The sequence below is a fragment of the Chiloscyllium plagiosum genome, chromosome 14 (genome assembly GCF_004010195.1).
Source record: "Chiloscyllium plagiosum isolate BGI_BamShark_2017 chromosome 14, ASM401019v2, whole genome shotgun sequence".
NCBI lineage: Eukaryota > Metazoa > Chordata > Chondrichthyes > Orectolobiformes > Hemiscylliidae > Chiloscyllium > Chiloscyllium plagiosum.
In genome coordinates this window covers 3975989-3999805 of record NC_057723.1, presented here as the reverse complement: position 1 = coordinate 3999805, position 23817 = coordinate 3975989, and the positions used below count along the sequence as shown (strand labels likewise).

Below are 23817 nucleotides of genomic sequence, written 5' to 3'. Positions count from 1 at the left end.
CTTTGACTTTAAGACAGCAGATGTCAGAGTAAATATCTGGAAGGTTATGAATTGAGATTAGAAGCAAAAATGATTTTTGTACAATCTGATTTGAAAGTTGGCAAACCTGAGTTTCCTTTCAGGAGAAAGTGAGGACTGCAGATGCTGGAGATCAGAGCGGAAAATGTGTTGCTGGAAAAGTGCAGCAGGTCAGGCAGCATCCAAGGAGCAGGAGAATCGGCGTTTTGGGCATGAGCCCTTCTTCAGGAATGAGGAAAGTTTGAGGAAAGAATGAGGAATGAGAAACCTGAGTTTCCTTTCAGAGTATTTTAGAATACAGATACCTTCCTGTGAAACACACTTGAGATAATTCTAATATTTACCATGAGTCGTATCAACGGAATCATAAAATTCTGTGAATACTACTAATGTGTACTAACATAAGAATGTGGATACTACTAATGTGTACTTACATAAGAATGTTGATTGCAATGCTATAACTTTTCTTTCTTAGCTATTTTGATTGATGCTTTGATCCGAGTGCAGACTGACTTAATCCTTCCCTCAAGCAGCAATGTGCAGACATGTGAGTGTTGAGGATTGGTGTACAGTATTGCATTTTCACATTGAACACTGCATTTTACTGTCACTGTTAAAAATAATAGTGCTAAGTGTACATTTTTGGAGAAATAATCTGGAACAATATGAAAATGCAATCGGTGAAGTCAAGTAAAATGCTTTCACTAAAAATCTTGCAGAAAATGTATCAAGGGAATCTAATTGAAGTCAACAACATTAATGTGATCAAGAGGAACTCACGTCAGTATTCAGAGAAGGAGGAATTGAAGGATGTATGAAAAAATTAGTTTTAAATGCCTTTGTTTGATTTTGACTCCCTGTGCAAACACTAATAACAGGGTTTTAACACATGCTGTGAAAGCTGCTGTTAACATTTCTCTATTCGCATGCAGCAAGAATTCAACTCCCACATGTCATAGAGGCAGTGATGTACAAAGTAATTTTCTATCTTCATTGTGGATCATTGCTGAATTACATTACAAGTGTAAGATAGTTCTGCACTTTAAAATAAAAAATATACTCACCAATTGATGATCATAAATTGGTTATACATAGTATAGATGCCCTCCTATGTCTCTCATTAGGTTTTCATATGTTATTGAACTTTTTTTTAAGAGCAAAGATGTGTACAAACATCATCAATGGTTTGCTTTTCTGCTGATGGAAGTGAGATGGACAGACATTATGAATTTTACAACTTGCAATTGTAACTTTAACGTTGAAAAATGTCCCGCAATGCTTGACAGAGATCAAGTAAAAGTCAAAGGCTATATTAAGAAGTATTATGATAATCTTGCCTTAAACCTAGGTAGGTTTTAAGGAAGACCTTAATGGAACAGATGGAAGGACATAATTAGAGAATTCCAGAGGACCTGGTCGAGATGGTTGAAGGCACAGCTGTCAAGAGTGGGATGTGGGATTTCAGTGTAGGTTAGAAAGGCAAAATGTTTAGGTCAGGATATAGTGCTGACAAATTAACATCATAAAAAGTACAAACAGGTATAGGTCATTCAGCCCCTTAAGCCTGCTGTGCCAGTCAATAGGATCATGGCTGATCCAACATTCCTTACATCCACTTTCCTGCTCTTTCCCTGTAATGCGTGATTCTCTTTTTGATCAAAAGTCTGTCTATCTCAGCCTTAAATACGCATAAGGACTCTGCCCCACAGATCTCAGTGGCAAGCAATTCCAAAGATTCACAAACTGCTGAGAGAAGAGATTTCTCCTCATCTCCTTCTTAAATTGGCCTCCCTTTGTGACTATGCCACCTGGCCCTAAACATTCCCATGAGAGGAAACATCTCATCATTTATCCTGTCAAGCCCCTTCTGAGTCCTACATGTTTCAATAAAATCACCTGTCATTCTTCTACATTCCAGTGAGTACTGTCCCAAACTATTTAGACTTTGCTCAGAAGACAATCCCTCCATACGATGAATCATCCCAGTGAATGTTTTCTGAACTGTTACCAATGAAATTATTTCTTTCCTTAAATAAGGAAATCAAACTGCTCATACTGCTCCAGATGTAGTATCACTAGAATCTTGGACAGTTGCAATAGGCCATCCCTACTCTTATACTCAAATCCCTTTGAAATAAGAGCCAACATTCAATTAGCCTTCCTGATTCTGCAGTTTCTCTCCATTTAAGTAATATTCTGTTGTTGTTGGGTTGGAGGAGGTTAGAAAGACAGAACAGGAGCAAGACCACCGGTTAACATGTTTAAGTTAGAGTAGTGAGTGACAGGATCTATTGTGGATAAACAGAGATATAATGATAGATGAATTTGACTTAAGGATGAGGTAGGATACAGGCAGTGGGGCTTTGATGAACTCAACATTTTGCATGATGAACAATATGAGGCTGTCCAAAGGGGTATTTGGAATTGTCATGCTGGAGTTGAAACAACCATGGAAGAAAGCTTCAACAGCACATAGGCTTAATTGGGACAATGGTTAGTGATGCTCTAAATTCTGAAGTTGGAAGCTGTGGTGATGGAAAGATAATGAAATCAAAATCTTAGTTCAGGATGAAGTAAATGTTAAGATTCCAAACAGTCTTGTTCATCTTTAGACAATGGCCAGGGATAGGAGTGGGTGAAAGTGAGGACTGCAGATGCTGGAAACCAGAGTTTAGATCAGAGTGGTGCTGGAAAAGCACAGCAGGTCAGGCAGCATCCGAGGAGCAGGAAAATTGACGTTTCGGGCAAAAGCCCTTCATCAGGAATAGAGGCAGGGTGCCTTCAGGGTGGAAGGGAGATTGGCAGATCGGATAGGTCATGAGGACAGTGCTGAGCTGGAAGGTTGGAACTGAGGTAAGGTGGGGGGAGGGGAAATGAGGAAACTGGTGAAGTCCACATTGATCCCCTGGGGTTGAAGTGTTCCGAGGTGGAAGATGAGGTGTTCTTCCTCCAGGCTTCGGGTGGTGAGGGAGCGGCGGTGAAGGAGGCCCAGGACCTCCATGTCCTCTGCAGAGTGGGAGAGGGAGTTAAAATGTTGGGCCACAGGGCAGTGGGGTTGATTGGTGTGGGTGTCCCGGAGATGTTCCCTGAAGCACTCTGCGAGGAGGCGTCCAGTCTCCCCAATGTAGAGGAGACCGCATCGGCAGCAACGGATACAATAAATGACATTGGTGGATGTGCAGGTGAAACTTTGACGGAAGTGGAAGGCTCCTTTGGGGCCTTGGATGGTGGTGAGGGAGGAGGTGTTGGCACAAGTTTTGCAATTCCTGCGGTGGCAGGGGAGGGTGCCAGGACAGGAGGGTGGTTTGCTGGGGGGTGTGGACCTCACCAGGTAGTCACAGAGGGAATTGTCTTTGTGGAAAGCGGAAAGGGGTGGGGAGGGAAATATATCCCTGGTGGTGGGGTCCATTTGGAGGTGGTTGAAATGTCGGCGGATGATATGGTTAATGTGAAGGTTGGTAGGGTGGAAAGTGAGGACAAGGGGGATTCTGTCCTTGTTACGGTTGGAGGGGTGGGGTTTGAGGGTGGAGGTATGAGATGTGGATGAGATGCGTTGGAGGGCATCTTCAACCACATGAGAAAGGAAATTGCGATCTCTAAAGAAGGAGGCCATCTGGTGTGTTCTGTGGTAGAACTGGTCCTCCTGGGAGCAGATACGGCAGAGGCGGAGGAATTGGGAATACGGGATGGCATTTTTGCAGGAGGTGGGGTGGGCACAGGTAGCTGTGGGAATCTGGAAATTGCACTATTCACTTTCACGTTAATATTGAATAGTTTTATATTTCTTTTAAAAATACTTGACAGAGGTATTAGAAAAGTGCATTAAGTATTCATATGATAATTTGGTAATGTTCAAGTTCATATGTAATTCCTATTAAATATTCTTCAGGTGAACACGTAAGACAACCTTTTGACATCTAAGGACTTGGAACTGTTTTAGTTATGTAGATGTCAAAGTAAACATAACATTAAATTATTACAGCTTATCCATCTTCCTGTTATTACAAATTAAATTTTGTCAACCAAATGTCCCAGGGATGTGGGCTATTTGATAAAATAAATCAAGGTATTTAAGTAATTAAATCACTAATTTATTTATAAATCTCAATTAGTCGATAATGCCAGACAGAGTTCAGAATCAGATATCAGTACCTGTGGTATAGGGAACCTGAGTGACAAAGGAAATCAAGTGCTGCTACAATATCTAGATTGCTTTTCTGCTCAATTACATTAACTATCAAGGCCATGGCAATGTGCCAGCAAAACCCTGATTGAATTAAAATAGCAATGATTTGATGATTATTTAGGACAGGCATAGCATATCTATATAACCCATCATAATTGTTGGCAGAATATAAACAGGTTCAGTATGTTGTACCACATGACATGTTGAAGCAGCTTTCAAATACATTTTATGCTATTCTGTTTTTGTTAAGCTCTAGATAAGACATTTAGCTCCATTCTTGATCTCCGCCTTCCACAGTATAAGATTTGTCATTCTGAACAGTCTTACAATTTACATATTGCAGTTTAGTTTCCATTTGTTCCCTTTATTTTGTGTTCAAAACACTGTATAGCCTTATCCCTACCTATCAGTGTACCTCTCCCTGTCATAGTAGTAGGATTGATCAAATAAGCAAACATTTATCAGGGATCCATTAACTTTGTGGGTTAGTTTGCATAAAGCAGTAAAATACATTACACATCATGAAGCAGGTATTACAGCAAGCAACATACAACACTTCCAAGCACTACAAACCTCTGAGAGTCCTGTGATCCTTCAGATCTGGTCTCTTGCACCTTGACAATTTCTTACTCTCCACTGACGATAACTGTATTTTCCACTGCCTAAGCCTTAACTTTTCTTACTGAATCTTGCCACTTCTCACCTCTCTCTGTCTCTCTCTATCTCTCTGTCTCTCCCTCTCTCTCCCTCTCTTTCCTCCCTCCTTCAAGTCAATCCTTAAAACCTACCTCTTTGATCAGGCTTTTGGTTACATCTTAAATCTTATGTGGCTCAATATCCAATGCCATATTCTATCTAAGTACATTGCTGTTCAAACACTTTGGGATGTTCATTGTCTTTAAAGACACTAATTAATGTCAGTTGTTGTTGCTGTTCCTTCAGAAGAAGAGGAAAAGCCTTAATTATTTAAATATAATTTTAGTGGCTTTCTTTATATCTTGTGATCTCTTAGGTTAAGGCAATAGGTGGAAGCTTATACAACCATATGGTATTTGTGGCTTATGTTTCTTTTAGAAATTTAGAAACACCTGAGTGAGTATACTCTGCATGCCAAGAAAATCAAGAAATCTCCAAGTCAAGTTGCTATTAGTTAATGTTAGCTGAAGACATGGATGAAGTGGTAGAAATCAGTAAATCAAACACAAACCAAGCGCTTAGAGGCATAGAGATGTATAGCATGCAAACAGATCCTTCAGTCCAACTTGTCCATGCTGGCCAGATATCCCAACCTAATCTGGTCCTATTTGCCAGCACTTGGTCCATATTACAAGTATATATATTCTTCATTGGACATCACTAAGGTTGTCACATTGTTGGTTCTGTGACCTTGCTATGTGCAAATTGGTTGGTCAACTGTGTGCCCCAGCAGGTCCGGATTCAAGTTCCACCTCCTTCAGAGGTGTGCAATAATATCGAGAAAATATCTAGAACATTGACTGCACTTTAACAGCTCATCATAAATTAATTTAGGACATCCCAAAACTGTGAAGGGCTGACATAAATGCAAGTTCCGTGACTGTATATCCATTATAGCCACATTACTAATGAATTCCTATTTTAAGTTTTATAGTTAGAGAATTACACTGTGCATGTTTTACAAGCAATCTGCCAACACATCCATACTATTCTTTGGCACTTCCTGATGGTTCACTTGGCAAAGTCAGTCTACAGCTTAGTGATATTAAAAGACGAAGTGCCAGATCAATGCAAGGCTCTATGGGAGCACAGGCAGAGTTGTAGGCATCAGTCCATTGTTTGCACCAATCAATCAGAGAAGGAATAAGTGAAATAAATCATGTCTAGCAGCTGCTAGTGACCCCAGCTGGAGAAATGCATGCAAATGCTAATGAGAAGGATAGGAACCAGAGTTGAACTTTATGCCCTGTAAAGATAGGTGGCTTGGCAGACATCACTGATTAAGTTCATGGATAAGTAATGGCCATTTTGGACATAGTCCATCACTTGTATTATTGAGTTCCAATATGACTTTGCATTTTTGGGAAAAGATTTGGGAGTGCAGGTGGGGGCGGCAGTTGGTGACTGGGTGCCAAATACTTTATAAAAGGTCTTGGGTCAATATGATATGATTGATTTCTCAACTGCTTGCTGGCACAAACCTAACTCTGAAGCATTCTGCATCCAAAATAGTATCACACTGTATTTTTAGATCAACACACAGCTGACTTCCTTTCATTGAGAAACTAACAAAGACATCATACAACTGCAATATTTCATGAATGAATTTAACTAAAATAGATTTAATTCAGCAAGGACTTGCAATAAATAATAACCGTAGGCAGAGTGTTGATGCCATATCTCTAACAGCATGCTTTGTCTGACGTCAGTGTAAATGTCTATTTGCAGCTAATAAGAAAAATAACTTTTTGTTTTGCAGGACTAATAAATGTCTTGAAAAATAACTGAAGCAAAAAGAAACCAGTGCCTTATTCTGTACTTACTTGTTTTACAGTGTCTCTTGCTGTTTGTTGGTGCGAATGGCCAGCTTTGAATTATAGGGTTGTCTAACTTGCATGGCCTCTCTTCAAACAAGATCTCTGCATGTGAATGTATCTTAAAATCAAATCATAAGATATTGAGTTGACAATGACTGAATGCACTGGGCTACTTATGCTGCCAATACCATAGTATGGTGTTTATTGGGTTTGAAATTTGTCTTCTGCCTAAAGCAACCACCATTTTGGTGGACAGGTAAAAGCACATCAGAACTACCAGTGAACTGTAAAACCAGGAAGGTGGCTGTGGGAGTCAGCTGACCAGTCAGGTGGTGCAAACAATCCCATAACAAAGGAACCTCAGACAGAGTAGTTTTTGTGAGTTCCAGGAGCAGCTTTCCTCTTCCTTCTGTTGCTGCTATATAATTAGAATAAACTGTATTTTATGAGTAGCTTCAAACCCCTCTGACAAAACCTGGACAGTCTGCAAGGTGTCTTTTATAAATGGGCAAATCTATTTGTTTCATCTTAGATTGGCATTGCACTTTGGGATGTTATATCAATGTAAGTAGCTGAAACCATTTTAAAACATATTCTATAGAACAGTGTCACCTATAGTAATACATATGTAAGTATAATATGTGACAAAATAATCCAAGATCATTGTGTTAAAATATACCAGGAGAGCTGGACAAGTGTAAGAGAGGTTCATGGTTGGCTTGGGCAATGCCAGGAAGTTAAACTTTAAACAAACACAGTTAGCTGTTTAAATAGATTGTAAGGCCATGATGGACTCATTTGTAATTTGGCTAGTTATGGCTAGTTGTAAAGATTATGGTTGGAGTGTTTTTCAATGACAGGATCAAATAAACCAAAGAACAATTTTCATCCAAAATGACTTTGTGATGTGTATGGCACCATGGAATCAAAAAATGATTCATCACAGAGGGAAATCATTCAGCTCATAATGTCTGTGCTTGGTCCTTGAAAAGGTGATCTGGTTAATCTCCTGATCTTTCCCTAACCTTATACATTGCTGTAAATAAGTATCCATCCGATTCCCTTCTGAAGGTTATTGAATCTGCCTCCACCAATCTTTCAGGATGTATATGGCAGACCATAACGAGTATCTACATAAGGAATTCTGTTTGTTTTCCCTTTGGATTTTCATCAGTTATCTTCATTTGTATCCTCTGGTTACTGATCATCCTGTTGGTGAAAACCGTTAGCCCCTGTCTACTCTATGATTCACCGCTGTATTTCTACAATGATCATTAATTAGATTCTGTGATCAGTTGACCAGAGAAGCAGTTCAATGAGGTGGAGTGAACAAGGTCTGCCTTCTTTCAACAATTGCAGTATTCTACACCTTGTTTAGGTGTGTATCCAGTATATGGTCAAGGATTGATCAAACACACCTGACTGAGGTAGGCTAATTCAACTTTCTTTAGAAGGCAAAACATCCACTGAGTGGGTCATTTATTATCACATACATTTTGCTCACTTTATTACTGAAAACCTTTCACATTTTCCTTCTGTTAGAGTGCACTTTTACCCCCTTTAAATTTGCTATGCTCATTCAAGGTTACCTTTTATTTAATTGCCATGATCCCTTTCCGCAGCAGGTGCTATAATTTCTGCATAACTTCACAAGTTACTTATTTTTTGCATTTATTTCCCTGATTTGTTTATATTTCTCCCCACGTTTCCCGCCTCCATGTACACTCCATCAGCCGGTAGAGACGGGTGGACACTACCACGGACAGCTCCGCGAATGCAGTTGCAGATGACGCTAGGCCCTCACGTACCAGGAACCTTGCGAAGTCAGTATCTCATCCCCCGAGGTGAGCTCCTCAGCTGAGGCATGGTGAAGCTCATCAACATGGCTTCCCTCTGCTTTGTTTTCAAAGTTGTTACCTTACTTGGTGGTTCTCGAAAACTGTTACTGATGATTACTAATGCTGGCTGTTGCTCTTGATCTTCCAGACTTTTTCATTAGGTGTGCAGTTGTTGCTCTTGCTGCCATGACTTTAACTGTCAATGTGTTCAATGTTCCAGGCTGCTCTTGCTGACTTCAAAGCTTTGTATGGCCGCTGCTGCACAAACATTTCTCAGTTTTATATCTTGCCAAGTTCTTTTATTTCTCCCAGTCCTCCTGAAAGAGGCCAACCCTAGCCTCATCCAATTGACTCGTCTTCATTTTTGAGTTTCAGTTAATAAGAGTCAGTAGGCTATTTGCCATTATTGGATACCCATGTCTATTGAATATTGTCCATGTCTGGTCTCATGCTTATGTACTATCCAATGAAAATGACTAGAATGCAAAGAGGAATTATAAGCCTGAATGATTTGTTCTCTCTCTTACTCCTCCACTGAGAGCAATCATAGTTTCTCTACAACTTCCTAGATGAGGTCAGGTTACTCAACACAAACTGGGGACTGAACCTGTGTCTTTTGTGCTTTCTGTGTTCTGGCTTTACTGTAGACGGTGTCCTGGTCTTTTGAGGATTTTCCTTACTTTTCACTTGTAACCATGTGGTATTTTTCTTCTCTTTGTGTCTTTGTGCTCTGTCTTTCCATTATCTCACTGTCCTGCTTCAGGTAAGCATCAATACAATCGAAGCTACAGACTTCTTCATACTTTTATCACTATAGCATCAATATGCAGTTATGTCTTACAGGAAGAGTACATGCTCTAGTCCCTTGGTTATTTTCTGTAGCCCTTGCCAATGAAGGGTCTCTGCTAGAATTAACAGAAGTCTCCACCTATGAACCATTGAAGTGAGTCTATGGGGAAATAGCTGAAGTTTTATATTTGTCAAGGATGCAGTTCAAAATTAAGAGTTCATGCACACGGGATTTAGAAGCTGACCACACAGTAAGTTTCAGAGTTGGAAACCGAACAGTAAGTAAGGGAATGATCAATGGCAGCAGTGGACTATCATCCAGTAATGAATTAACATCTTCCATAATTTTTAATTATCAGCTTTCCCCAACGTGACTATTTTCGAAAGGTTCAAAAAGATATATCAATATATTGCCACCTTTAGTCAAATGGGAAGACTAAATTATTCTTGTTCTATTATTAGTATGAATAAAGTAATACAGGTTTGTTCATCCTTTTAAAACTAGCAAGAATACTAACTGACAGGTAGCACTTTGGATTTATCACATTAAGTTCTTGCTGATAGTAAGTTTTTAAGAAATAGACACTAGATCTGCATACACTTACATTCCAGCAGGCTCATTGATTCTGAGAGCAATTTCCAAGTATTTAGTCTCTAGCTTATAGACTTATGTATTATAAGGTTATGTATATTACAATAATGCTCATGTCCTGAATTCCTCAATTTATTCAGTTTAAGCACATTCATTAATCACACAAAGTGAATTTTTAATCACCAATCTGACAAACAATTTCACGCTTAAAAAGCATCATATTACAGGTCAGAGTATTGAGTACAGGAGTTGGGAGGTCATGTTGCAGCTGTACAGGACATTGGTTAGGCCACTTCTGGTCTCCTTCCTATCGGAAAGATGTTGTGAAACGTGAAAGGGTTCAGAAAAGATTGGCAAGGATGTTGCCAGGGTTGAAGGATTTGAGCTACAGGAAGAGGCTGAACAGGCTGGGGCTATTTTCCCTGGAGTGTTGGAGGTTGAGGAGTGACCTTATAGAGGTTTACAAAATCATGAGGGGCATGGATAGGATAAATAGACAAAGTCTTTTCCCTGGGGTCAGGGAGTCCAGAACTAGAGGGCATAGGTTTAGGGTGAGAGGGGAAAGATACAAAAGAGACCTAAGGGGCAACTTTTTCCACACAGAGGGTGGTACGTGTATGGAATGAGCTGCCAGAGGAAATGGTGGAGGCTGGTTCAATTGCAACATTTAAAAGGCATTTGGATGGGTATATGAATAGGAAGGGTTTGGAGGGATATGGGCCGGGTGCTGGCAGGTGGGACTAGATTGGGTTGGGATATCTGGTCGGCATGGACAGGTTGGACTGAAGGGTCTGTTTCCATCCTATACATCTCTGACTATGACTCTACATCTTCAAAACTTACTAATTAGCCAGCATGAAGGTAAAAGCTATACCTGGAGGCACTGTGATGCAGTCAATCATTTTATGATTTTACTGAGACAAAAGCTGAGTTGTTGAGTGTAAGGATATACAGGTATAGATTATTCCATATAATAAGGTGATGAACATTGAATGAAACTATTTAAATAGGTGGAGAACCATAGGATTATGCTGGTACAAAACACAATTTAGACTGATTCACAGATTTGCCAAGCAAGATTTTCAGACTTGTAGAGGTGAAAATGTAAATAGAGTATTGTCTGCTAAATGGATACCACGGTGACCAAAAAAACTCTATTTTGCAATCAAGGTTAGGAATGATAAGGTGGGGCTTCAGAGAATTGTAATGGCTATTCATGCATGCAGTAATAAGCCTAAAAGCCGTACAAATTGATCAAATGCTCCTTACTTAACCACTAAATAAATCAGCAGCACATACAAAGAGGGTAAACGTATTTTGGACTCAAACATCAACAATACTATAGTTTTTGCTCCAGGAACTAGGCTGAGCCAAGTATGAAAAATGACAAGTTGGAAAGACTTAGTCACTTCAATATTCAGATTTTTGAAACCTGTAGAGTAAAGAGAAGTTGAGGGAAAATTTGTGTCGTGGCTGAGAAGTGTAATAGATCAGAGAAAGGGAATGGTGTGAAGAGTTTTGGTTCCAAAAGCAGGACACAAGCAGAAAGACAAAATCTGAAATGGAATATTTGGGAGAAAGAGTACTAAATGTTCCAACGATCAATGGACTGGGGGATAAGAAAAGTTGATACTTTTGTCCTTTCATTTCTTGGAGCAAATTTGCAACTGCTTTAGACAAATTGTTACTTCATCTCTGGCAACTGTTCAGGGTGTTTGAAAATAGCTTTGGCAGGCCCCATTCCCATATTCAGTGAACTGAATTTCCCACAGGATTACAATGGTAGGATAATAAATAAACAGTCAATTAGCTCTACATTCACATTTTGAAAAAGACATCACTAGCAAAAACGCAGCTAATGCCAAGTTAACTTAACTCATTGAGTATTGGTACAGTGCAAAGCACAACCCCTTTTTATGTTATGCAACAAATGATAATGATAATTAGCAAAACAAAAATTCCAGAAACAACAAGGCATCATAGGGGTTTCAAAAGGCCTTTCACCTGAAAATTAACATTAATCACCTGTCTCCTCAGATGCTGGCTCACTTGTTGAATGTTGCCAATATCTTTTTGGGGAGGGGGTAGGTGGTTCCAGCATTATAGGGCTTTCTTTGTGAATAATCTTCTTTCACTGAACCAAAATTTGAGCCTTTTCCGATTGAAATTATTATTGTTGATAATAGAATATTGAAATTAATGAAATAAAAACATTTTCCCCAAAACAAAAATCTTGGAAAACTATTGCAAGTCCGTTAGTCAGAAGGGAAGATTGCTTTTCACGTGGGAAGGTGGTAAAAAGATTTTAAATGCGATATTGCTAGAGTTTATGCAAGACAAGAATATAAAAGGCCATGGAACTAACATATGCAGTTGGGGTTAAGTTACAGATCAATCATGAGCTCACTGAATTGCAGAACAGGGTCTCGTTGCTGACGAGTGACCTACTGCTCATATGTTTCTGAGAGTGGACATGCTTCCTGAACACAGATGTGATGTCATTGTGCAAAAGCCCCTCATGTAGGACTGGCTAAACTCACAAAGTAAAACACAGAAAGAATGGAAAAGAATGCTATCTGTTCCCTTGGCACATAGAGATTTGACAACTTTCCAAGAAAGGAAGAAGTTCAGAACCAAATTGATGTGCTAATTGATCTGAGTCAGTGAAAGGTTAATAGCTACATTTCAGTGAATATGCTAAGGATAGCTTGATGTTGCTAATAAGTGTCTAGGCAGATGCTGCATTTTCCAAAAATGCTGGAGGATAGTGATCAGGAGAGGGATCTCTTCTCATGCTCACTAACTTCATAGCATATGTCAGTTTAGCTCATTTGGTATCACTCTCATCTTTGAGTCAAAAGATTTTAAATCATGTTAGTGCTACATTGTTTGAAACATTATAATTATTAATCTGGAGCCTGATCTAGCAGGACGAGCTTATGTGATGCTATTGGAAGAAAGGCAGAGAGTTCTCCAGGTGTTTCAGCCAAATATTGCTTCATCAGGTACTGCTCTACCAAAATATAAATTACCTGATCACTCATCTCATTGCTGTCTGTGGGACATTGCTGTGGCTGCCCCATTTGCCTACATGATAAAAGTGATTGTGAGTCAGTGTTTGCTTTGCAATGCTTGTGAGGAATGTGGTAAGATATTTATAACTGGATGTTCTTTCTTTTTCCTTACCTCGCATAGGAATGATGAGGTGAATGTAGAACCTCAACTGCACCTCTGGTTGTAATCAGCTGATTCAGCAGAGCCTAAGGACCTTCTGCTCTGTGTGTTTCAATGCACATTTGGTATCATATTTCTCCAATGACCCATTGGGCAAAACTATGATGTGTACATATCCTCATTCTGGCAAATGCCCTAGGCTGAAAAATGGTTTCTAAAGCTGTTTAGACATGTATGCAGCACTAAAGGGTAAATGATTGGTTTGTTTTGTTGAATTCCTTTGTACATTTTCACATTCAGTGTCTCAATGAGATAGCATAGATTTACACATTGGCTATTCTTAAATCAGTTTATGGTAGATGCAGACACCTGCATCCTGCTCTCTGAACCATTCCTACATTTGCAAAATTTTTCTTTCCTATGGCATCATTCATATGCATAGGTGACCTACAAGACTTCAGCTGCTTGTGATAGATTACGTAGGTAATGTCACGTCAATGGATGGATTCATTTTTTTAACTTTACAGCTTGGGACGTTGATCAGTGTGTTAATGCAATTCCTCTGAAGTATTTTAAGCTGTTGTCATTTATTATTTGAGTACCTGAAAGTGGCAGCTTTTAATAAAATGTCACCAACTCCAGTGGACGTGAGATATGAAAGGATCATGCATTTGTCTTTATTTTGTGAAAGGAATTTTTAAAATGTAATTTGCTTTATACAATTCATTACTTTTTTCTGGCTTCCCTTCCAGATTTATGGGGGTCCAACTTCTTTCAGTTGTAAAGCAATGTTATGCATATATTTGTGAAGAATTAATCTTTTCACTATTTGTGGGGTGAAGTCATATCACATAATAATAGAATGGGGTGAATAATCTGACAGCTGTTATTCTTCTACTAATACAAAATCTGTTCAATTCCTTTTAACACAGGTTAACCATACATAAAAGAACAGAAAGAATTACCTCAGAGTAGTTTGGATTTTATTAGAATTACCCATTACAAGTACATATATAACTATAATTGCATCCAAGCAGACAAATACTTACATTTCCTTCTTCAGGGGAGAAGGGCACAAATTGGAAGGATGAAACAATATGACAGCAAAAGTTTTCAAATAAGTTGCTGCATATATTAGTGTTCAGAGATCTACACTCAAAAAAAATTATCAAGTTTATACGTTGTTAACCAAATATGTATGAAAAAGTATTGTGATTCTTGGTCAATATTCAGTCTTGGATGAGCCACAAATTCCTCCATTAGGAATACTGAACTCAATTCTTCAGCACCACCAGCTCCCATCACTGACAGATATTCCGATGTCTTGTCATGAAAACAATGCCTTCACCTTTTCCTCCTTCCCTCACTGACCACAGACGTTTACTTCCAACATCACAATTTCCTTGCCCTTATGTCTACCACTGCTCTTTGCCATTGAAGTATTTAAGCTTGCCTTCCATTGGCCTTATGCCGATTTGGGAAGAACTTTGAGATGTTCTCGAATCTCCTGTTCCCTGGATGCTGCCTGACCTGCTGTGCTGTTCCAGCAATAAAGTTTCAACATTGAAATATTTAAGCTTGCCTTCCATTGGCCTTATGCCGATTTGGGAAGAACTTTGAGATGTTCTTTCTTCAAGGTGCGTTATAGTTGGTTTTGTTGTTTTTGTAAACCAGTTCTAATCTATAGCCACTACCATTACCTTGTCCTACTTAATATCAAACTCTTCATTCCTTGTCTCCTCCTCTAATTCTTTGCCTCTGGCCTCATATGACCATCCCATCTCGATTTGTCCATTGTTGGCAGCAAAGACTTCAGATACATTTGACATTCTCCACCTCATGGCCACCACAGCAAAATTCTTTTATGATACATCTCTGTCTTTGTCCTAAAAATAAGTTTTGAATGTCCTCTACAATGAAGCTTTAGGTAATTTATTATTTTCCCCACAGAACCTGGATATTCAGTCTCTTATCTACTTATATCTGTGTACTTTCTTGGGACAATATTTGAGTTAAAATGTCAAGTTTAAGGAACTTTTGCCATTATTGTTTTTGCTGTGACAGTTGTAATACCTTAATTGTTGAATGTACCCAGATGCAGATTTTCATTATATCTGAAGCTTTAACTTGTACATATCTTCTGTTGTCTTCTTTACAGAGCTACATACGAGTGGAGCACGTATCAGTAATTCAAGCGTGGAGTTCATTGCACCCATTGTTGGCAGCCTGCATGGTCCATGGGCTGCAAATCAGACACGGTAACAACTACACTTGAATTCCTGATATGCGCTTCAAACTGTGCCTTGAGCACAAAATTATAGCACTAACCCCTTCTGCACAGTGGCTGTAAAATTATTCTGAGCATATGTTGACATGTTACTGCTAAATTTGCTCTGCTGTCTTTTCAAGAGGCATTAATCCATTTGTAATACATAGGTAAAAACTTCTAATATGTTAATATAATTTTATTAATATGACATAATTTTGATGCCATTAAGTTTTGTTAATCACCTTTTATATAAAAGCAGTGGAACTCCACTACTTTTCAATCCTAAATGTTTGGGAAGCTGCCATTACATGAAAGCCATTTTTTCAATAGATACCTGTGTTAAATATTTATTTGTTATTTTTTGAGATTATTTGCTAAATTGTAGGACTTTATTGAGGTTACAAGCCAGCTAAAATAGCTTTATGCCAGAATGGAACTAATCCCCAATGGCTAAGTTGAGAAATATGATTATCCAATGTGCGATTGAGTGACACAGACAAGAATGTCTCAGACCCAATCAGTTGTCTATACTGAGTCCCCTGAGATGGCAGTAGAAATGTAAGGCTTCATTGACAATACAATGCACAAGTGGAAGTTAAGTGGTGTTCCTACTCCTGATAATTTGCCTGCACATGTTCTTCCATGTGCACAGTAGATGAATGATCCCTTTTGTGATGCCTAGTAAGGAAAGAGTCAGGATCACTCCCATGAACCACAAATGACAATTAAAAGGACTCATTGATGGGCAGCCAACACTGAGGGAGCAGGAGTCAGTGCCTTGAGGAGAGGAAGATGAAGACAGAAGAAACTTGAAGAGACAACTGAATTGAAACAGAAGCATAAAGCAGAATGTAGTTTCACATCTTCTGCGAGATTGGTTTATGCTTCATATATCCAGCATTATGTTCCACAGCTTTAAATAATCATTAAAATTCCTCATTTTTTCACCTAAGCACTGTTAAGATATTGGTTAAGCAAAAGGAATATTACAGAATGGAAGCTCTCCTTAAAAAAACATGGACCACAAAAGATCCATCGAGGAGGCACCTTATTCAGAAGTTAAAAAAAGATAGGAGTTGAAGTAAAGCATAATTTCAATTCAGGTCTCCCTGTTATAGGAAGGAAGCTGTGGAACTTGAAAGGGTTCAGAGAATATTTACAAGGATGTTGCCAATGTTGGAATGTTTGAACTCTAGGGATTGGCTGAATAGGTTAGGGCAATTTTCCATAGATCATTGGAGGCTGAGGGGTGACCTTATAGAGGTTTATAAAATAATGAGAGGCATGGATAGTGTAATTAACCAAGGTCTATTCCTCAGGGTAGCAGACCAAAACTAAAGGGCATAGGTTAAAGGTGAGAGAGGAAAGATTTAAGAGGCACCTAAGAGACAACATTTTCATACAGAGGATGGTGCGTGTAAGAAATGAGCTGACAGAGAAAGTGGTGGAGGTTGGTACAATTACAACATTTAAAAGGCATCTGGATGGATATATGAATAGAAAGGTATTAGAGAGATATGGGCCAAATGCTGGCAAATGGGACTAATTAATTTAGGACATCCAGTCAGCATGGAGGAGTTGGACCAAAGTGTCTGTTTCCGTGCTGTACAGTTCTATGACTCTCTGACTCTATATGGTTCTTCAGTTTGCTTCTTTGTCATTCATGGAATTTGAGCATTGCTGGACTTATTGCTTGTCCCTACTTACCCTTGAGAAGGTATGGTGTTCTTGAAACACCTTCTTGAAACACCCAAAAAGAAAAACCAGCAAAACTTGTGAATGGCACGTACTGATCCGACTTTTCTTGCATTCCTCAGAACAGAGCTGCAGTAAAACCAGTACATTCATTTTGATGTTCTGTTTTCTTTTAAACTGGGTTTTGTAGTCCATGTGATGTAGGCAATCCACAATTCAGTTAGGATGTGAGATCCAGGAATTTTACCCAGCAACGCTGAAGGATCTGTGATATATTTCCAAGTCAGGATGATGAGTGGCTTGGTGAGGAACTTGCAGGGGATGGTGTTCACAGATACCTGTGGCTTTTGTCCTTCTATATGGAAATAGTTGTGGGTTCAGAGCTGCTAAGAACCTTTGATATAACTCTACAATTCATCTTGTGGATAGTACACACTGCTACTACTATCAGTGGTGGAGAGGGTAGATGTTTGTGAATGTGGTGTCAATCAAGCAGATTCTTTTGTTCTAGATGGTGTCATGTTTATAGAGTGTTGTTGGGTCTGCACTCATTCAGACAAATGGGGTGCATTCCATCATACTCTTAACTTGTGCCTTGTAGATTGTGGATAAACTTTTTGGCAGTCAGGCGGTGAATTACTTGCTCCAAATTCTTAGCCTCTGAAGTGCTCTGGTAGCCATTATATTTATATGGCTGATCCACTGATGTTTCTTGTCAATGTTAACCCCAGGATGTTGATAATGGGGAAATTCAGTGATGGCAGTGCCATTGAACCGATTGCCAATGGTTAGGCTGCCTTTTACGGGAGATGGTCATTGCCTGGCATTTGTGAGGCACAAATGTGACTAGCTGGTTTTCAGCCCAAGACTGAGTGTTGTCTCGGTCTCATTACATTTGAGTATCTATGGAATCCAGAATGGTGCTGAACATTGTGCAATCATCAGCGAATAGCTTCACTTCTGTCTTTATGATGGAGGGAAAGGTCATTGATGAAGCAGCTGAAGATGGTTGGGCTGAGGACACTATCCTGAGGAACTCCTACAGAGATGTCCTGGAGATGAGATAACCACCCTCCGACAAACACAACCATCTTCTTATGTGTGAAGTATGAGCCTGAGCAGTGCAGAATTTACCTATAATTCTCACTGATTCCAGTTTTGCTTGGGCTCCTCAGTGCTACACTTCATCAAATGTGATCATCTTGTCAAGGACTGTCACTCTCACCACACATCTGGAGTTAAGCTCTTTTGTCCGTGCTTGAAACAAAGTTGAAATGAAGTCAGGAACTGAAATGGCCTGGCAGAAACCAAACTGAGCATCAGTGAGCAGGTTATTGCTGAGCAGATGCTGTTTGATAGCACTGTTAATGACACCTTCCACCACTTTGCTGCCGATTGCTAGTATACTGATGGGGCTAGATTTCCTCTAGGTGTGGAAAATATCACTGATATCGTTCATCTTTCATGGCATGAGGTTACAAGTATTTCTATTGCTATCTCAGATGGCATCAGCTTAAACTAGGGGTATCAAACTGGGGCCAGGTTTGAGGGTGCAGGGGGAGGGGACTTTCCCTGTTCTCTATTTATATTCCAGGTGCATGTTTCATAAAACACTTTTTCTTTATGCTGCTGAAGACCACATACAACAGATGAAGAATCTTGACTCTTCATGCTAAATCAAGTGATCAAGAACTAACCAGAAAACCTTTATATTAAACCTCTTTATTTCTGCATATGTCTTCCATTTGACAAAGGTATGCTTATTAATAAGCAACTACTGTGCTGTGAATGAATATCTAGTATCAGTACACTGCTTCGCAACATGTTCCTGTTGTGCCCAGCCTTTCATATAATCCAAACTTGCAAAGAGAAATATGTCTTACACTTGCATGTTACTGCAGTGACAGTGTGTTAGTCTATGAGATTCTAATCCTCTTTTAAATTGGATAGATCAATATTTGGCACAGCAATTTCTGCACTCTGACAGAAATGATGAGACATTAATTGTCTAATATCAGAAATATCATCTGAAATATTAAGCTTATAATTTCATGAGCAAGGGGATAAAGCAACTCAATTATAAACACTTCCTTGAGGTATTTATATGATTTCTTGTTTGGAAGTAAAAAGTTTGCTTGGAAGTAAACCTGTGTTTTACTCCAACCTTGACATTCAGTTGATAGGATCCTTAAGATTGGAATAAATATCAAGGGCAATTTGACCAAGGATACCTCATCCATTCACAAATGATTTACTGTCATCTTTCCACAGGGGTTCACCCTCCCTCACCCCATCACAGCATCTAGCTGTTTTCAAATTGATTCATGAATTTTGTTGCCATGACCTTAACTTCACTCCATCACTGGGCGGGTTGAGAGAAGCACCTGTTTTCACCTGAACATGATATACCGCTGAATATGGTGCAGGATTGGCTTCAAGAAGTCCAAGTTTTCTTTTAGTTGTTTGAGCTTATCTTCACAAATTGATTTATGGTTGAAACTGGTAGGCTGACATTCATCATTTGTTTTGGAAAAAGGAAAACTTCGACAAATCAATGCCAAATGAATAGTGGAGTCGGGAATATGTTGGGTTATTAACTGTTTATTTAGATAGTGCTTTCAGACTCCAGTCGAAAGAACAGTGCTGGCTATGTCACAGTCATGGCAGTGTGACTGAAGGTCTTTCTTGTCAGTTTTACCAGGATAATAAAGCACCTGCTTAAAAGGTAAACCATTTAAACAGCAGCATTGGAAAAGCTATCTCTGACCTCAATGGTAGTAGATGAAAAGATGACCAAGCCTGTTCGAGGTACGAATGATCCAGGTAATTAGGGAGTACTAAGAAAGGCTTATTCTGAGACAGTTTTCCAAAGACACTGATGTCACTGATGCAAGGTTCTGACACAGAATACAGAAATAAAGGGAAGAACAGCAGAAATAAGGAGTCTGAATTACTATAAATTTTATTTATATGATAAGGAAAAGTAAATTGCACCAATAAAAGGACAGGGAATAAATATGTGTTTCCAAGCACCCACTGGATTCCTTATCGCAAGCTGCATAAGGCTTCTCAACAGCAGCAAACTGAAAAGCAACAAAATAAAAGACTGAAACATGGGCTGCAGTCTAAGAAACATGCAAGAGGCAAAAACGATCATACATTACTGTTTCGCACTTGGGTATTAACTGATGTTTTACTCAAAATCTTCTTTTCAGAGATCATAGAGGCATCTCCAGTTCGAGTGGCAGGAGACCAGAGCTGGACACCCAGGCTTGCGGTCAAATTCCCGGTTCACCATCAGGCCAACGACTATCTACACAATGTCTACATTCCCGGGACGACCACCACTCTCTCCGGGAAGTCAACTACTGAACGTGAAGGGAGGAAGTCCTTCATTACATTCGGGAAGAAGAAGAAGAGTGGTAAATAAAGTGAAGAAGAAACAAGACGGAATTGAATATTAATGGTGAGAATTATAAAATGGAGCTGCATGACTGAAGCACGTTTTTTAAAAATAAATTACTAAATGTCACTCAAAAAAAATCACTGGACCAAAGCAGGTCCTTTGCTGCACTAAGTATTAGTTTGAAAGGGAATGGAGTTTTCTTTAATTGCATTTCCAGTGTGCGAGTTCACAATGCTTCAGTAATCCTCAATGAAATAAGGATCAACTGCACCAACTGCAAATGCTTTCTTGTTTAAGATAGTCTGTGTGCTTATAGGTGCGAACATTTCTCTCTGAACAACCCACAGTTTAAGGTAACTGAGTTCAGGCTGTGTGGCTGTAATATCATTGCCACATGGAATTTGGCAGGAATATTGTTACTTCATCAAATACCATTGAACAACTAAAACTGGTTTCAGGCCAGTATTACAACATTTCTATCAATGGGCATGATCCTAAGCACTGGCTTGACAAAGGAATGATTTGAGGAATACTCCCAACATGGTATACTATGCTCTGATGAGGCAAAAGTCCCTCCACTCTTCATGATTCCTCTCATGATGGGCTTATAAGTTCAGTTCTGACATAGTGATTGCTTGACCCTTGGCAGAAATTGCATGCACAAGGCCTTTTCTTTGTCACCTCTGTTTGAAGAGCAAGATAATAGAATGTGCTGGAGGCCATCAACATCTGGAATGGCTGTAACCAGAACTCCACAGATAGATAGAAGAAACAGATTTTTCTGAGTTTTTCAATTAATGAGGAGCGAGTCTGCAAAACCTTTGAACCATGCAATGCGGACTATTGGCATGGACCATCTTTCTCCATTTCATAGCATGCAAAGGCTGCATACCAAGTTTTGGAACTGGAACTAGGGTAGGTGCGTGTTTGATGATTGGCATGGACAAAATGGGCCAAAGGGCCTTTTTTCACACTAGAAAACACTATGACTACACATGTCAGCAGCAGCAGAGAGAGAGATACTCTAACTTAAGTCACTGAGAAATTGTGCCTTCCCTGGAGAAATGGAAGTTTGATCTTCGCTCATCACCATGATGGGGAAAAGTTAAGGAAAACATTTAAAGAAAATCCATTCCCTTCAGTAAACAGGTGTTGCACAATGCTAGCAGCCACAATTTTAATTCAGTCAACCATTCATTATATTGTGTCTCCATTTATTCAGTCCAATATGATAAACAGCCTTAACATAGATTAAGGAATACTTTAAGCGTCCATTTCCTCATTGTGCATGTTAGCCACACTGAGGGTTATCGCTTGCATTACATGTTCTGTAATTTATTCACTGTTTAACACCCCATATTTAGCTTAAGGAGGGGTGAAACAGGTCAGAAAAGAAACAAAAGGAAAAAAAACAAAGTGGAAAAGAAAAATATTTGCAATATGATTTCCTCCATTAGTTTGTTGAATTGTATGAGTTGTCAGTCAGAGCTAACAGGTGGAGTACTAACCAGGAATGGCATCTGCCCAAGAACTTTGACATTGTCTGTCCCATTCCTTTGGAGTTCCACTTGATCCTAAGCTGGCAGAAATGGTGACTATGGGCATACACAAGCTCATGGATTTGAGTGCTATTTCATCTGCCTGAAATAGAACATTTGATGGGACAAGGCTTACTAAGAGGGAAAAGAATGAGCAGTAAGAAAGGAGGGATGTAGAGTGCAATGAAATACCAAAAAAAAGATGCAGTTACAAATGGAGCTAAGGTTATCACCGAGAAAAGGGACCAAAACCGAATAGGAGGGTTAGATCAGATAGAACCATAGAAAAGAATACCCTGAGGCATCCTTTGGTGAAGATAAAAAATTGTTAAGAACTTAATAATGCTTCTGCCTCAATATACATGGTAGTGGAGAATAAAATTCAACAAACTTTCATCTTGTTTAGAATGTATTTAGAAATTCCAGACCAACTACAATGGAGTAGATCTCAACTTTGACTGGTCATGTTAATTGGAAGATAAGCAAGTTAGCAAATCCTGTTACACCTCAGTTTTTATTTCTGTCAAAGTGGATAGATAATTGGGTGCAGTACAGAAGATATTACCAACTTGCTATCATCCAATCCACACCATTGTACAATGTTAAGATCTACCTCTCTTTTCTTCAATGTCAATTAACTTTAGCACGGATAGCAAATAGAGAGCCCTAACGTCCTAAGTTCAGCGAGGAACAATCACCTGGCCTTCCTGCCCCTGCTTGCAAGCTAAAAACCACTACCAGAGGTCCAAGTGGACTATTCATTAGGACCAGGTATAGGAGTGCAGGCTGTGCCCAAGGATCCATACAGAGTCAGTGCCTTTAAAAGAACAGAAAAGAAAGGACAGAAAAAGACATTGGCAGAGTTGAAAAACAAAGATTCATTGAGTTCATTCCCATAGAGGTGATAAATATGGATTGAGCTAAAGTTTTGTGGAACAGGGACTTGAACTATTGAGAGATTATTTGGAGTCCTGTCATTTAACTTTATTTAAAAACTAGCGATAACCCTATAACATATTTTCTCTAAGACTGGATCAATCAGCCATAGCTTTGAAAGTAAAGCTTTGGTAGCCAGTGCAGGAGAGGTAGTCTGTAGTTGTTTTAATATGTAGGCATGCTGAATATGTCCTGTGAGTATTGAATATACATATATCCATATACAAGTAACTGTTTTATTTCTTAGAAAAAGCAAAAGACTGAATTAGATCTCGAGACATTGTGAAACTCTTTGTAGATTTTTGGATGTTTTTTGCTAAAACTTGTTTTATTACAATTATACTGTGTGGTGTTGTAGATTTCTTATACACTGCTTTTTAAGTACAATTATCCAACAGTTGTAGAACATAAAGTGGTAGATTCTTTCTAATGATGTACATGTCTATTTCTGAAGTTTGCTTGCAATTGCTGACATCAGTATAATAGTCTGTATGACACTTAGTGAATATATTGTGCCCTGTATTTTTCTTCAAAACTAAATTGCTGTAGTCCTAGTGTGACAATCTTGCTTTCCTTTAATTGCAGTAGATTATAGTAGTAATGTTTTGCTCTAACTTCAGTCTTTACATTAAAATTATTCCTTTAATCCAACATGGTGTCTGTGTTTTGATGTTCAGAGGTTCTTCTGCAATAGGACTGACAAATTCAGTTTTGCAATATGTTGCTAAGCTATGTTATCATATAACCAAAACATTTAAAATAACACACAGAGAATGAGGGTGATGAAAGCCTGGTAATCCTGTTAAACTTCTCTTATGCAAATTGTCCAAATGTAACTCCAAATGATACCTTAAATGACATTG

The 23817-nt window shown here is 39.0% G+C and overlaps 1 protein-coding gene across 17 annotated transcripts in view; it reads left to right on the top strand.

Moving 5' to 3' along the window:
• Positions 1–23605, top strand: part of LOC122556420 (protocadherin beta-15-like) — a 200098-nt gene extending 176493 nt beyond the window's left edge. For 13 of the 17 annotated variants that reach the window (XM_043703041.1, XM_043703039.1, XM_043703038.1 and 10 more), the window contains exons 4-6: positions 8451–8561; positions 15269–15368; positions 20290–23605. In XM_043703041.1, the coding sequence (XP_043558976.1) occupies positions 8451–8561; positions 15269–15368; positions 20290–20446 (368 nt within the window). In that variant the 3' untranslated portion in view covers positions 20447–23605. The remainder of the gene's footprint in view (positions 1–8450; positions 8562–15268; positions 15369–20289) is intronic. The other 4 variants (XM_043703049.1, XM_043703051.1, XM_043703048.1 and 1 more) reach the window with 3 other exon arrangements.
• The last annotated feature ends 212 nt before the right edge of the window (positions 23606–23817 follow it).